At 51.7% G+C, this 16585-nt stretch overlaps 1 protein-coding gene across 1 annotated transcript in view; it reads right to left on the bottom strand.

The window, feature by feature from the left end:
- LOC112858913 (L-gulonolactone oxidase) overlaps positions 1-16585 on the bottom strand; it is a 34667-nt gene that overhangs the window by 11664 nt on the left and 6418 nt on the right. The window contains exons 5-6 of the mRNA XM_086703751.1: positions 12224-12314; positions 8481-8666 (exon numbers count right to left, since the gene is read on the bottom strand). Coding sequence (XP_086559877.1) covers positions 8481-8666; positions 12224-12314 — 277 coding nt within the window. The remainder of the gene's footprint in view (positions 1-8480; positions 8667-12223; positions 12315-16585) is intronic.

The raw sequence follows: 16585 nt of genomic DNA, 5'->3' as shown, positions 1-16585 counted from the left end.
CCATTGAGCACCTGAAAAGTGACTTATCCGAACTGAGATGGATGTAACTTAAATGCTCCTCACAAAGCCATCTCCTCCCCTTCTAAGTGGCTTCTAATTATATTGCATCCATCCCAGAATGACACTGCAGCTCTTGAAGCATCCGTCTCTGAAATTGGTCAATAGTCTCTTATGGGTCAGGGACTATCTCGTCCATCTTTGGTCCCTGCCAGCACAGAGATCAGCAAAATTTTTCTGTAAAGAACGAGGCAATAAATATTTTAGACTTTTGGGGCCCTATGGTCTCTGTTGCAACTATTTAACTCTGCCACGGTAGCATGAAAGCAGCCATAGACAATACATTAGCAATGAGCGTGGCTGTGTGCTAATAAAACTTTATTTACAAAAACAGGCAGTGAGCCAGAGTCTGCCTGCAGGCTCTAGTTTCCCAACCCCTTGCCTTAGAGCTGCTGGCACAATGCCTTGTACAGAGAATGCCGGAGGACACTATCATTCCTTACTTGAAGAGAAAGGCCTTTCCTGCCATGCTGGAGGCTCAGGAAAGGTTGAGGAAGAAACTCCAGAGCCCCTATCACTATCACTTCCATCCTGACACGGCAATGGACCCATGGTCCACAGGACTGTCCTGTGGGAAGCCTCTGGGCAGAGCTGACATTCCCCTGGGAGAGCCAGGAATACAGCCTGGTGACTTGGCCTGGAGGGTGGGGCTGGGACACTGGAAAGGAGAAAACCCCCATCTCCTCACGTTTAGCATCCTGGGCCATCCCACTCTATTGCCCAGAATCCAGCAGCAAATATAATGGCACCCTTCTCAGCTCTAAGAGGTTTATGTCCAGCCTTCTTTTACCTAGAATGGAGTGACGAGAGTCATGAGAGTCACCCCATTACATTTTGTGCCTCTGTCCTGACACTGGTCATTCTTTTCCTCCCACAGTAAAGAAACAAGGCATGTCTCCCCCCGCCACCACCACACACACAAAATTATAAGCTTCTAGAGGCATGAACTATGCACGATTGAGCTCTGGACTCTCCATTACCCCTAACTTAGCACCAGGTTGGCCGCTGGATGGTGGAACAACCTTGGGCCCCACCCCACTGTGGATTAAACTCTCTCCTTCAGCACCCACAAACCACCCTAACTGGAGGAGGACTGTTCCTAGGATCCTTGATATGACTTGTGTCTCCTGGGAGCACCATCATAGACCTTTGGGTCCCAGAGGAGTCTCTTCCTTGACACATTACTGGCATGAAGGGTTCTGGCAGGTTCTGTCCTTCCAGATTTAGTCCTTGTGGCACTGCTGAGTTGGCTCCCGGGAACTGGCTCTCAGGCTTGTGAGCAGAGGGTTTCCAGTGTGATAGCCGGGGATTACCTGGCATCAGCTGACGGCCACCCCAGACAGTGGTCAGCATCTGGAAGCTGCTGACAAGGACGGTGACACACTGGGACCAATACTGCTTCCTGGGGCGCTGCAGGAGGGCTGAGGCAACAGCCAGCTGCACTCATCACATCTCATTATGGTTCGGGTGACATAAAGGGCAAAAGGTTGACAATAATTTCTAAAGTCTTCATGCCTTCTAACCGGTTGTGATTCCATGCTGACCCAGCTGCAAGAGTCAGAAATGCTGAGACTTTGTCAGAAAAGCTGTGAGGGTGGCCTCTTTCTAGGCACCACAAAACTGGACAAGACTTCTTTCCAGCTCTAGAAACTGGATTCAGTTCTAGAACTGGATTCCAGTTCTAGAAACACTGATTCCAACTCTCCCTGGGGTCCGGCAATGACTCCTTCCCCTCATGTGGCTTTGAACAGCCTTCAGAAATCATGCGGTGATGTATTTAAGAGAATCAGTAATGGGAAGCACAGACTTGACAGACCACCGCACAGCACAGGTGGGAGGAGTTGGTGAAAATCCCAGAAAAAGGTGGATTTTTAATACATTGCCGATCAACCGACCTTGAGTAACCTTGTATTGAGCACTCCCATGTGTTCTGTGGATGCTGGGGAGCCAGAGACTTCAGATAAAATCCCTGCCCTCCAGAATGCTAATCATCGAGTAGCAAAAGGGAGGGGGACCGTTTCAAGAGACGGTGGCAAATGGTCATGAGCAAAACAGAGTAACCAGCACCTGTCACCTGGAAAGTCAAGCAGTGACTCAGATTCTGGGATCTACTCACAGAGCAGGTGTCAGGAGGTAGCATTCTCTAGAAATAAAGCCAGTGGGGGTTCCTCTCACTAAGGCCATTAAGAAAGCAAGGGCAGAGGGTTCACCTGCTGTGTTGCCTTGAGTCCTAGCAACAATCCCATGGGGCCAGTCAAGCTCTTATCCTCAGCACACACTCAAGGAATCCAAGCTCAGGGGAGTGAGGAGATTTGTCCAAACTCATAGAAGGCCAGTGAAGAAACCGGGCTTCAAACCTGGTGGTCTGACTTGGGAGATATGTTCCAGCTTCTACACCACACCCCTCGTGATGGGTCCGCTTGGGTTCTGTTCCCAAGTTCAGGGCTGGAAGGCCCATGATGGGGATATCATAAACACGTGCCACAGAGAAGGCAGGATATAGGAAAGGAAAGAGGAGAAAAGGAAAAGGAAAGAAATGTAAGGGAAGGAAAAATGGTGGCCCCACTAGCTTTTCACACCTAACTTTATGTGCAAGAAGCAATTGTCCTCCTTTGTCCTGGCTTCCTAACTCTCACTTCTCGAATGCTCCTCGGGAGCCCGGGATCGGCCAACCTGGAGGGCATGGCCATCAGGGAAAAGCCCATGCCCAGAGAGGACACGGTGCTGGGGAGCTGTGTGCAGGCCCGATGTAGACGCAAACACTCAGGGCAGCACGGTTTGCACCCCCAGGGGAGGTGGGGCAACTTCCTATGAATCCGAATGGTAAGAAGCCAGGAGCAGGTACCCCGATGCAGGATCAGGAGGGTGCGCTGTCTTCCTAATGGTTGTCAAAATCGTCATGCCTCCTGAAGGCTACATCCAATTATTGTTCCTTTTAGAGTCCAGGAATCCTTTTAGATTAAAAACTTAATCTAAATCCTTTTAGCTTTAGATTAGATCCCAGGCCAAGCAAGAGTGGGGAGAAGTTGATCTAATGATGAGTTTCTGATCCTTCCTCCTCCTCCGTGGGCTTGTTTCCTTTGAGGGGAGCAAGGCAGCAGGCCTGTGTTGTGGATTTGCACATCCTCTTAGCTTTTCCTCCTATTTCACAGCCTCTCGAAGGTGCCCTTTAAAGGCTACTTTGCGTGGAGAGAGCAAAAGCAAATGGCAGAGGAGGCCGTTTATTGCCCACACCCTTTGGAATAAATCACAGGGCTGCAAATGCCACCGACCCTCTGTCCTTGTTTATGGCCTGCAACTGTGGCGAAGGCTGTTGGCAGGGCGTGACAGAAGCTGCTGGGCCTCTCGGGGAGCCGAAAGGGAGGGATCCACAGAGCACTTGCTGACTCACAGCGTCCTGCTCCGTGAGCCCTCTCGGGGTGAGCTGGGGTCTATGTCGGAGCAGTGGGGGTGTTCCCACAGGGCTCATGCCTCTCCTCATGGATGATGCCAGAGGTGACCCTCTGCCTCCAGAGTGTGGCGAGGAGGTGGGACAGCTTTGTGTCCAAGCTCTGCACTCACTTCCCGAATGTCAGAGCTGAAGAAGACCTCGGGGGCCACCGACTTTGACCCTACTTTAAAAAAATAAAGAAAATGGCTCCCCCCAAATGGGAGGGATTTGCTCAAGCTCACACAGGGTAGCAGCACAGCCAGCCTCAGGGGCCCTGCCTCCCTCCCTGGAGCCTTTTCGTTACATCTTGTTGAGTGTTTATTGCTGTGTAATTGTGTGTGTGTGTGTGTGTGTGTGTGTGTGTGTGTGTGTCTACTTTGTCTTTTAGGGGAGGAAACTGCAATTGCTACCTTCAGGTGTCATCACAGCCTTTCAAAATCAAAGAAGTTGAAGGGACGCCTAGGTGGCTCAGTTGGTTGAGCATCTGACTCTTGATTTCAGCTCAGATCATAATCTCATGGTTCATGGGATCCAGCCCTGCATCAGGTTCTGAGCTGACAGTGCAGAGTCTGCTTGGGATTCTCTCTCTCCCTCTGTCTCTGCCCCTGCTATGCTCTCTCTCTCTCTCTCTCCCTCACTCCCTCCCTCTCAAAATAAATAAATGAACATTAAAGAAAAAAAAAGTTGCAAGCTTTGAGAAGAATGTGGCGCATTGGCTGGAGTCACCTGGAATTTTCAAGGATGTCGTGTCCAAGTTAGAAGTCTCCATGTTGAGATAAGTTGGAGGCAAAAAAAACCCTTGAGCTCTGGACAGACACAGAGGCCAGCCAGAGTGTGTGTGTGCACGCACATGCCTGTGTTGAGTGTGTAGGGGGAGGATGGCCTGAGATCAGCCTCCGCTGGAACCAGGACTTGGCCATAATCAGTCTCAGTCAATCTCAGCCGGGTCAAAGGAAGAGCCGAAAGAGGACAGACCAGGTCTTAGGAGACCATCCATCCACTCAGCCACACTATCCTGGTAGGAACCTGGGGGCCAACCCTACTGGCAAAAAAGAAGCAATCTCTTTATCTCTGGGTCAAAACCTTCAGCTTAACAAGTTCTGCCCTACGTGAGAGGCAGGAGAATAGATTCAACAATAAAGCACATTACAGCCCCTTTCTACTTGAAAGTGCTCTGTCCTGTCCATCTCCCCTCCTCGTTGGTGATGCTCACCTGTCCCTTAAGCTGCCTCATGCTCCACTGAACCATTCTCACCAAGGTCAGCTATAGCCTTCCGATGACCAGACGAGTCAACACTCTGATTCCCCATGGCATTGAACCTTGTTGACCGCTCCATCCTGGACACCCAGTATCCTTTGCCTCTGTAGCCCTCTCTAACCCATCCTCCTCGGTCTCCTTCTTGGCACCCTTTCCATCCTCTCATCCACTCCCTTCTCACCCGAGCCCACTCTCTCTGGGTGACCTTGCCACCCTGTGACCAATCACTTAGGGGACTGATGACCCTCACTTTGGGCTGAATTGTACCCATTCACATTCACATACTGAAGTCCTAACCCCCGGGACCTCAGAATGTGACGACATTTGGAGACAGGGACGTTAAAGAGGTAATTAAGGTTAAATGAGGTCATTGGGTGAGCCCTGATCCAATATGACCAGTGTCCTTAGAAGAAGAGATTAAGACACAGATATGCACAGACAGGAGACACGGCAAGAAGACAGCCATCTATAGTCCGAGGTGAGAGTCCCCACAAGGAACCAACCCTGTAGACCTCTTGATCCAGTCTGTGCTATTTGTTACTGCAGCCCTAGCAAATTAATACAACCCCTCAGTCTGTATCTCCAGCCTCTGCCTCCCGCCTGAGTGCCAAACCTGCAAAGCCAGCTACCCTCCAACACCTCTACCTGAGGCACCTCAAACTTGAGTTCCCATCCCAAACTCGTCATCTTGTTCCCCACACCTGCTGTGCCTCCTGGACTCTCCAGCCCGGTGGTAGGGCCACCATTTCTGCCTCCTGCCTCCCACTCCACCACTCTGCACTCAGCTGCCAAGTCCTATTGGTCCCTCATCTCAAACATTGCTTGAGGGGCACCTGGGTGGATCAGTTAGTTAAGCACCCTACTCTTGATTTTGGCCCAGGTCATGAGCTCGTGGTTGGTGGGACTGAGCCCTGTGTCAGGCTCCATGCCAGCAGTGTGGAGCCTGCTTGGGATTCTCTCTCTCCCTCTCTCTCTGCCCCTCCCCCCTACTCTCTCTCTCTCTCTTTCAAAATAGATAAACTTTAAATATCACTTGAATTTGTCTCCTAAAAAAGTGGACTTGGCCCTGTATTTCAGTCCCTTGGGTACCTCTCCAGGCTACGCCTACTCTACATCATTCTCTTCTGAATCTCCCTCACAGTACTGACTCTGGTCAAACATCTCTCTGCCAGGTTCCCTTTGGACTTGATGGTTGTTCTGAACTATTTCTTTAGCTCCTGGCCAGGCCATCTGTCCTGGCTAATGTCTTCAGTTTCAAGCCCTAGAGCAGGCTGCCTAGTCTGTCACTCCTGGAGCCCCAGCTCCAAGCTTCATTAGCCATGTCAGCATATATGGTTAACCTCAGAGTGGAGACCAAAATGGTCTCTCTTTGTAACCTACCCCTGCGTGCATTTCTATAATTCTCTGTCTGTTAAAAACACTTTAACTGAGGACGCTGGAATGCTTGGTTCAGAAGCAGTAGGGATGAGGGAAGTTGGGGGCTCTGTTTTCTCTTCTCAGCCAGTCTAGGGGCAAGAGAACCTTGAGGGGTACAGAGGACAGAAGGTGGGAGCTGCCAAGGGGGGAAGAAGCAGGCTGTCTCAGAGTCTGCTGAGGAGAAGAAAGGGCTACCCGGCCTGCCCAGCTGCAGCCGGAGAAGAATGCCTGAGCTGTATCTCCGTGGGGGTCCCTGCCACATCCTGCTGCAGGACCAGGATGGAGTGGTCACCCCACTAAGAGGTACAGAAGGGCAAGGCCAAGAAGATGAGAGTGCAGTGGGTGCTCAGACTGTTATTCCATGGCCTTAGGAGTTAGCCCTAGAGTCATACGGGTCTCAACTGCCGACCCCACAGCAGGCCTCAACCAACATGCCTGGCACTGACCAGAATGTAGTACACTCTCAAACCCCACTTGGAGTGAACAACAGGTCTAGATCTGCCATTTAGCACTGGTCTGGGAGAGATTGTAGCTGTTTGAGGCAGGCCAAGATGGCCCCAAAGAGCTCAGAGTCTGGGCTGGTTCCAGGCAGAGTCGTGTGGGCAGGCCAGACCCTCTGGGGCTCCCTGGCTTAGCCATAACTTGTCCCTGCCACACAACTCCATGAAATGGCCTTGTCCAGAACTAGCCCTACTTTCTTGAGCCAAGGCTTCATGCAGTTCACTTGCCAATTTTGTCCCATTAGGCTCAGTATTGGTACTCCAGGGGTCCATGCTATACCCCCTTAGAGCCATGGAAGCACTTTCTCACCAACCAGGAGTTCTGGGGATAAATTTCCACCAAACACCATGCCTCTGAGTAGGGGGCCTTCTGGATTTAAGGCCTTTTCCTGGTCTTCATGCATCAGACATTTTGGTTCTAGAGAGCAATGTTTCCCTTTTATCATTGACTAGGTGCCGTGGGGGGAATATTTTAATACTGAACTAGACACTTTACATGTGTTATCTGATTTAATCATCAGATTCAATACTTTAAGGTAGATATTATTAACTCTCTTTTTGGATGAAGAAACCAGGGCTTAACAAGGTTACATGGCTGGCTAAGGTCGCAGCTTAGAAGTGGCAGAGCCAACGCTCAAGGCCAGGTCAATTTGATCACAAATCCCACCTTAACCATGTTGGATCAGTAGTGCCTACATCACTGACTGTTCCATCTGTACAGAGGGTCTACTCATATCAAATGATAAGGTGACCATGGAGGAACTCAAAGACCAAGGAACTCGGACCTGTAGATTTGAGTCCTTTAGTGACTACCAGGCATAGATCCTGCCCACAGGCATTTCAGGACTGCTGCATGCTATCCATTCATCCATGCATCCATCCATCCATGCATCCACCATCTATCCATCCATGCACCTGTCCATCCATCCATCCACCCATCCATCCACTCATTTATCCATCCATGCACCTGTCAATCCATCCATCCATCCATGCATCCATCCATCCATCCATCCATCCATCCATCCATACACCTGTCCATCCATACGTCCATCCATCCGTCTGTCCATCCATCCATCCGTCCGTCCATCCGTTCATCCATCCATCCTTCCATCCATCCATGCATCTGTCCATCCATCCATCCATCCATCCATCCATCCATCCGTCCGTCCATCTATCCATCCATACACCTGTCCATCCACCCGTCCATCCATCCATCTGTCCATCCATCCATCTGTCTGTCCATCCGTTCATCCATCTATCCTTCCACCCATCCATGCATCCATCCATCCATGCATCCGTCCAATCCAGTCATCCAGCTAGCCAACCAAGCATGCTTTTCATGCATTTATAAAACATTGCTATCAATCAGAAGCCATTCTTTCTGCCCTCCATCATCTAGATCCACATCCCCTGCATGTGACCTTAGGCACCCAGCCAGACTGAAAGTTAGCCCACCCACTTTGCTGTGAAGAAGCCATTATAAAGGGAATCCTGGGCACATTTCATGGCTCAGTGTATTTGAGAGTCAATGCCTTCCCAGGGGCAGTCAGCACCCTATCTCCTGTGGCAATTCTCTAACCTCCTTTCTCGCCCATACCTCTGTCACCCCCTTGCAGTTCCTCTGAGTTTCACGGATCTGCTCAGAAAGGGTTCTGGCCACAGTATCCTTGGGCCAAGGAAGAGGTGGCAAGGTCAGCCCACTCCCCCATTCAGGGGGCCTGCAGAGAGCCACAGGGGGTCATCAGTGGAACACGACCCACCTGTCCGCATCCTCCATTTATTTCCTGAGGTTGAGCAGTGGCGAACAAGAAAGCAGTACCTCGTCCAGGGTTGAGGGGAAGGAGATCTCCTGCAAGTGGAACTGAGGCACACACTGCAGGGTGATGGTGAGGACGACTCCCAGGCAGCCCAGGTGCACCCGCGCGGCCTGGAACACCTCCGCGTTGCTGGACTCGGAGCATTCAAGAATGGTCCCATCAGCCGTCAGCAGGGTCAGCGCCACCACCTGGCAGTGGAAGAAGAGTCACACTTCAGAATCTGGGTGGGTATTTCCTGGAGACTTCGGGTGAGGCCCTCCCTTCCCTGTTTGTCCTTGGAAGTGAGGCCAGGCATCACCTATCCCCTGAAGGCCAATGCCACCTGGCCACAGGGGACTGGGGAAAGGAAGGCTAGGTCTGGGCAGCATCGGCCCTCAGCAGGGAGGGGCATCCATTCCATGAGGTTCCACGGGAACTCACCACTGCCTTGCCTGTTTGCTGTGGGGATGCAGCAAGGCTCCCCTCTGTGCAGAGGACATCAAAGGTGAGACCGGGCCCCAGTGAGCCGTGAGGTGCTGGTTAACGGTGCCTCACAGGGCACCTGGGTGCCTCAGTCGGTTAAGTGCTGGACTCTTTCTTTCAGCCCGCGTTTCGTGAGTTCGAGCCCCGCTTTGGGCTCTGTGCTGACAGTGTGGAGTCTGCTTGGGATTCTCTGTCTCCCTCTCTCTGCCCCTCCCCTGCTCACTCTCTCTCTCTCAAAATAAACATTAAAAAGAAGAAGAAGAAGAAGACGTTAAGAGCCATTAAAAGAAAGGTGCCTTGCAAAGGAAGGGAGGATATGTGTGCATCTGGGCTAGGGCTGTCCCCGTTGTCCCAGCACAGCCCAGGGGCCAGGGGCCCTTGCAGCCTCTCTCTGCCTGTTGCTCCTCTCGGGCACCATCTCAGCCGAGCTGAGAGTTCATCCTCTCTTTCGGGGACCCACTCACCTCAGGAACTAGATTCTTGGCCACAGTCAGAAACGTCAGTTTCTGCAAAGGGTGGGATACTCAGCAAGAAACGGATGATTAACTCCAGTCTCTCACCCTTGGCCCCATTTCCAAAGGAACCCTCTTTCATTGCTGTGTAAGTACTTCTCCACACTCTGCTACCTGCTAATTTGAGTGGAAATTGCTTTCGACATGTGTGACTCAGGGTGAGAGAACAGAGAAAGCCGAACTAATTCTAATTAGCAGAGACCGTGGCCAGAGGGGAGAAATTGGCAGAAATGGGGCACGATGGCCATCGGTAGGCGTGAGGACGTCAGAATGATTTCTATAAAAACCAGATTTTGTCTAAGACCCAGAGCCGTAAATGACAACTGGCTAGTGAAACCCCTCAGCAGGGTCCAGCATCAAACAAAGGCAGGCACCGCTTTACCAGCTGTGTGACCCTGGGCGTGTGATTCAACCTCTGTTTCCTTACCTGTAAAATGAGGGCAATAACTATCTCAGAGACAGTGTGTAAAGTTTCCAGCTGAGCGTCTGGTATACAGTGGACATTAAAGATGTCAATCCCCTCCCCCGACCCCTGCCATCGGCATAATGCATACAAGAAAACAGCAGCATTCTCCCACTGCTTTTCCTGGGGCTGGTCCTGCTCAGCTGAGCTTCCCAAGAGAAGGAGCCAGTAAATCTCACACGCACCTTGATTTGTGGCCACTAAGAATTATTCCATACTGTGCTGACCATTTTTTAGAAACTGCCATCAGCCCTGGATAGCAGACCACGACTGTGGCCTAATCTGGGGCGGGGGGTTGGCTGTTGTGCTGCCTGTCACGCCCCGTTACCACTGGGCTCTCCTGGGCATGGAACCCAGCTTTCAGGGGGGGGAGGTCATGGCATGTCCACGGAAGGCTCCAAGCACCTGGGAATCGAGTCCCACAAAACCCAGCACGCTTTGCTGCAGCAGCTCTTACCGATGGGAAGAGAGCAGCATGATTACCAATGGGCGCTCAGTGTTTCCCCTTCCCCGGCTCACGCCCTTCCCTCCGGATGCCCCTATCCTGCCTGGGGAGTCTCTGGGGCTCTTGTGGTAGAAAGAGGGAGCAGAGAAGGAAAAAAGCAACCAGAACCAGTGCACAACGGTGATGAGAAAGCCAAGTGATGTTTTAAGGAAAAGCATGAACTAGGTTTCCCTCGCAGTGTTGGAGAAAACAAACACAAAGCAAAGTGAATCTCTTAGAAATTGCTTTGGGCTGTTTTCTTCTGATCTCAGAGCTGCTCTGAGCCTGGAGCACAGGGGACCCAGCTCCCAGAAGTCACATTCAGACAGTGCTTGCTGGGGTGTCCGTCTACCTCAGCACGTCGTACAGGAAAGAGCCATACACCTGGCTAGCTGACTTAAGCGATCTGTGTGGTCCAACCCCCAGCCATGCTGAAATTTCTTTTATAGCACAGAGGGTGAGCTCCAGAAAGAGCCCTGTCCTACAGGCAAAACCCACCACTGACATTTATTGAGCACTAACTGTGTACCCTCTGCTAAGCACCCCAGATGCATTGCTGTTGTGACCATCCCCATTTTCCAGGTGAGCAAACTGAGGTAGCCTGAGACAGAGACTTCACCCAGGTCACACAGACAGTAGTGGTAGACTGGGATACAAAATCCAAGCCCCAGTGTTTAGCCATAATGCTCCAGTGGCCAGAGGCTCCATGGTCCCTGGGGCGGATGAGCCCTTGCAGGTGTAAGGAAGTCCCTCTACACCTTACACTTAGGAAGTCCCTCTAAATACTGAAAGTTAAAAAAGTTTGTCCACCAAACGGCGGCTTCTGACACAAATCATGAACTGTCCTTGGCTCGGCCATGTATTTAACTTCTGCTATCTCATATCCTCCTCCTGGGTTGAGGATTATTCTCTCCAGATTACAGATGAAAACAGGGATGTCCAGAGGAGTAAAGAGCTTGCCTCCCTGCACATACCGAGCACATACTGGAGGCAGGTTTTGAACGCAGACCTGAGTCGACAATCTGTATTCATAACCAGTTCCCCAAACCAGATTCTTGTAAAGTTTAAACACTGCATTTCAGGGGCGACTGGGTGGCTCTGTCGGTTAAGAATCCGACCTCGGCTCAGGTCATGATCTCGCGGGCTGTGAGTTCGAGCCCCGCATCGGGCTCTGTGCTGACAGCTGAGAGGCTGGAGCCTGCTTCAGATTCTGTGACTCCCTCTCTCTCTGCCCCTCCCCTGCTCGCACTCTGTCTCTGTCTTTCTCAAAAACAAATAAAACGTTAAAACTTTTTTTTTTTTTTAAACCCTGTTTTTCAGTGAAGGTCAGGTACAGATCCAGGCCCACATGTGCTGGACCCCACCCCAGGTGGCCTCGGTCCCTGTCCCGGCCCCTCCTGACTTGCTAACCTGGAAAGACCTCTTGCCCTGTCTGGCTCCTGGCTCAGACCTTTCAGGGGGGATGGAACCTCTTGCCCTGCTTGCCCTTTTCCACAGGGTGGCCAGGAGGCTCCTGAGAGGCAGGAGTGCCTCAACATGCATTGTGCCTCCTTCATCATTTGTGTCTGTGGGAGATGAATGAGATTTAGAGGAGATACTGTGGCTGGAGGGCACCTGCCAAATCTGTCAGAGGGGGAGAGCTGGGGTGGCTCTGAGGCTTACAAGGAGCAGAGCCAACACTGCCCACGAAGCCCTTGATTTCCCAGGAGCTTCGGTGAAGAGGCCCCATCCCATCCCCCATCTCCCCCCACCCCCCCACCCCCCACCCCCCACCCCCCGCCCCCGTCCCCGGCAGTCAGTGGAGCAGAGAAGCAGGGGACTCACCAGGGTGGGTAGGATGCCATGTTTGATCCCTGTGTTGTGCGTTCCGGACCCAATGACGCCCCCTGCAGTCACGTCTGACACAGCTCCCAGGCTGGGCTCAACAGAAGGGGCAAAAGGGACACAAGGACCAGTCAGGCTCCCCTGAGACAATTCCCACCCCCTCCACTGGGTTGCAGTGCGACGCTCCTCAGAGCAGAAGAATAGATGCATCTCTTGCCCGGGTTCTCGCTCCGAATGTACCATGACTTAGCTTGTCTGACTTGTTGGCCTTTCTCTTCTCTGAGCCTCGGTTTTCTCATCACAGTGACCTATTAGAGAAACTGGTAGGGGCGTGGCTCACTCAGCTCTGCCTGCCTGGCTCTGGGGTTTCCGCAGCATAGAACATCCCCTTCCTCTGTCCCCCATCTGCCAACAAGATCTTCACCAACCAAAGGCCCAAATGCACCTGCTAACACCTCTCTAGACCCAGACTGTCAAGGCCTGCGAAGTCCCTGAGGGAGTGAGCTGATTCAAACAGCTCACACAGCTGTCCCAGGAAGGTGTGAGCATCCCTGAGCTGTCAGGAAAGGAGGGGGAGGAGACTGTATCACCTCCAGGCTCAGAAACCGTCAGTGGTGGGGGAATGGGGGGGCGTCTGGGTGGCTCAGTCAGTTAAAGCCTCCGGACTCTTGATTTCAGCTCAGGTCATGAGTTCAAGCCCCACTTTGGGCTCTGTGCTGACAGTGCGGAACCTGCTTGGGATTCTGTCTCCCTCTCTCTCTGCCCCTCCCCTGCTCACTCTCTATCTCTCTCTTTCAACAGTAAATAAATAAACATTAAAAAAGAAAGAAAGACGGGGCGCCCGGGTGGCTCAGTCGGTTGAGTGTCCGACTTCAGCTCAGGTCATGATCTCGCGGTCCGTGAGTTCGAGCCCCGCGTCAGGCTCTGTGCTGACGACTCAGAGCCTGGAGCCTGCTTCGGATTCTGTGTCTCCCTCTCTCTGTGCCAGTCCCCTGCTCGCTCTCTATCTCTCTCTCAAAAATAAATAAAACATTTTTTAAAAAATGAAAGAAAGAAAGAAAGAAAGAAAGAAAGAAAGAAAGAAAGAAAGAAAAGAGTCAGGGGCTCCTCGGGGCCCCCATGATAAACCCACATCTCTCAGCCCAGACTTCTGGGCCTTGGAAGGAATAATACCAGAACTGTGCATGCACAGGAAGGACCAGGGTCCTGAAGGGGAGCAGGACCGCTCTGGAGACCTGTGCTCTGGGGGCAGGAATTAGAAAGATGTGCCCAGATCTCGGGGTGAAGGAAAAAGAGTGGCTCAGGAGTTCAAAACTCTTACTTCTTAGGAGTGTTCTCTGAGACATCCCAGCCCTAGCTTAAAGGAGAAGGCAACTGATGTTTACTGAGGGTCCCCTGGGTGCCCAGGCGATGGGTGCGTTGTATGCTGCACGATATATCTTCACAATAGCCCAGCCCCCCTCAGTTTATACTGAAGACCTGGGCTCTGCAAGGTAAAGCAATGTGCCCACCCTCTCGCAGACACAAAATGGGAGACTGAGGATTTGACACGCCCTGGCTCTCAGCACAGACCTGGGGCCCCTGAGGCAGGCTGGGCCCCGCCTCCCAAAGACGCTGGAGGACACCTGCTGTTAATGATTAGAAAGTCTAGTCTCAGACCTTCCTGTGGATGAGACCTGGGGGCTGTCCTGGCAGAACGGGAAGAGGACAAAAAAAAAAAAACAAAAAAAAACCCACAAAAAAACCCTTTCCAGCCTATCCGTACCCACCCGCCTCCACCACCTATGTGTCTAGTCTTGTCTCTTTGTCCACATTAGTTTAGTTGGGTTACTTCTGAAAATACCAGAATCTTAAAGAGGACCATAGAATCCTGCCCTAGGGACATCTTCCAACGTGTGGAAAGGCATAGCTCAAAGATGTTCATCACAGCATTAGGTAGACCAGTGAAAAACTGAGAACAATGCCCAGCAGGGGGGTGGTTAATCGAATTGCAATGTGTCTTCTCCTCCCCATGAACTTTACCGGACAAAAAAGCAGTTCGGAAACAGGCTCGTGACCCCTGTGTTAAGAGAAATAAACTGGATAAAAGTGAGGCCCTCAGGGAGAAGGGTCAAGGAAGGAAGGATTAGACTCTGACCTCTGAGGGGCTGGAGATAACAAGCCAAGGGGAAAGATCACCTCCAGAATCTTTGGAGCCAGATGACAAAGCCAGGTGAACAAGAACTGACATTTAGTGAGCTCCTTATGTGGGGCATCTTTCATTCATCCAGTCCCCTGAGCACCCTGCTTTAAGACCCATTTTCTAGATGAGAACACTGAGGCCCAGACGGGTCAAGGAACTTGAAGCAAGATGTGCGCCCAGGCCACCTGCTTCTAGAGCTGGGGTCTCCACCTTGCTGCTGTCCTGCCTCCTCTGGTTCACCACACAGTGGAACGTTCCAGAGCCTTCTGGCTATGTAAGCCACTTTGCCTCAGACCCTGGTTTCTTCATCTGTAAAAGGGTTATATTCCTCATCTGTTGAGCACCCAGCGTGCAGCCTGATAGTGTGGGGCTTCCCTTCACCCCCCGGCCACAGACACTCCTGAAGTTCCCACAGCATCCTTACAGCTGTCGACCTAGGCTCCCCTGAGGCACGCAGGATAGGACATCCTGACTCCTGAGTGGCAGAAGAGCCCATGCGGGCAGTACTGGAGGAGGACTGGGTCCCCAGGGAGGACAGGGACATATTATAAGCAGGGCGCAGAGATGCGTCAGAGTCCAGAAGCTAAAGCCCGTAGTTGATAGACCATGTCTCTTCCTGTGGTCCTTGTCACAGATTCTGTCCCACCATCTGCTCGTAGGTCCCTGCACGCCCCCCACACTCTCCCCCTTTTGGACTTCTCTCTCTTTAAGTGCTACCTGTTTTCTTTCTTTCTTTCTTTTTTTTTTTTAACTTTATTTATTTTGAGAGAGAGAGAGAGAGAGCGAGCAGGGGAGGGGCAGAGAGAGAGGGAGAGAGAGAGAATTCCAAGCAGGCTCTGCATTGTCAGCGCAGAGCCCGATGTGGGCCTTGAACTCACAAACTGTGAGATCATGACCTGAGCCGAAATCAAGAGTCAGACCCTTAACCGGCTGAGCCACCCAGGCGCCCCTCCCGCTCCTGCTCACAACGTTCCCTCTGCCTGATTCCCTTCTCTCCTCTTTCTTTCTGGTTTCTTCCTGATCATCGTTTAGGACTCAGTCCAGGAGCCCCTCCTACAAGCTTGCTGATTCCCATCCCTCACAGCGTCCTCTGCCTGCCGAGCCTGAACCCAGGGCCCCCTGAGAGCCCTGAAGTGTCCCAAACACCTCTCTGACATTACACCTATCGTCCTGCATTATGCTTAACACTTTGTGTGTCTGTGTGCCCCTCGCCAGCAGCTCCTTGCAAGTGGGATCTGGGTTTTATTCATCTTTGCCTCTTCAGGGCCTGAGCAAGCCCTGCACATGCTAGACGCTCCGTAAATGTTTGAGTTGCCATGATCTTTGGAGAAGCAGGAACAGGATGGTTTCCGGAGTAAAACAGGTGTAGCGATGCCTCAGGGCCTGTGATTAGAGAGCTAAGGCAAACGGACCCCACCCCCCCAAGACAAACCACAGGATTCCATGCGTGCAGTTTCCGGTTGCAAAGAAAGTGCTACCCCGATATCCAAAATACAGTCACCTTTTTCCAATGGTTGAAGTTCTACACTTAGACATTCAATCCTTTGGCTTTGTTTGCCACCTGTTTCAATGGAAAGCCCCTGATCTTAAACCTGAGCCATCGCCGACTCCTCGTCCGGACGGAGAGAGGAGTGTAGCCACAGGGAGGTGCCCCAGGAAGTCAGCATGCCCTCCCATTCCTCCACGCTTATTTTGCACGTTTTTCTGTCTGGGTCCATACTGTTGTTCGTTGCAAGTTTTAAGAAAAATTTAATCCAGGGGCACCTGGGTGCCTCAGTCAGTTAAGCGTAGACTCTTGGTTTGGGCTCAGGTCATGATCTCATGGTTCATCAGTTCGAGTCCTGCATGGAGCTCTACGCTGACAGTGTGGAGCCTGCTTAGGATTCTCTCTCTCTCCCTCTCTCACTGCCCCTTCCCCACTCATGCTGTCTTTCTCTCAAAATAAATAAATAAACTTAAAAAAAAAAAAAAGCAGCTCTTTCTGCCCACACATCCTGGCCCCGTGCTTTAATAAATTCACCTTTTTTGCTCTCCCCTCCCCCAACCCCCCCTGCCAAAAAAATTTTAATCCATGGTTTTCCTGCCCCTTTACAAGACTGTTGCTTAATGCTTGGCCCATCTCTGGCTTGTTTCTTCTATTCTCACATGAGTCCCTGAACTCACGGGGGATGAGGAGACAG

This window comes from Puma concolor, chromosome B1, assembly GCF_028749965.1.
Source record: "Puma concolor isolate L17-30 chromosome B1, mPumCon1.1.hap2, whole genome shotgun sequence".
NCBI classification, from domain to species: domain Eukaryota; kingdom Metazoa; phylum Chordata; class Mammalia; order Carnivora; family Felidae; genus Puma; species Puma concolor.
Note: the sequence above shows the minus strand (reverse complement) of the source record. Positions and strands in the feature narration are given on the sequence as shown.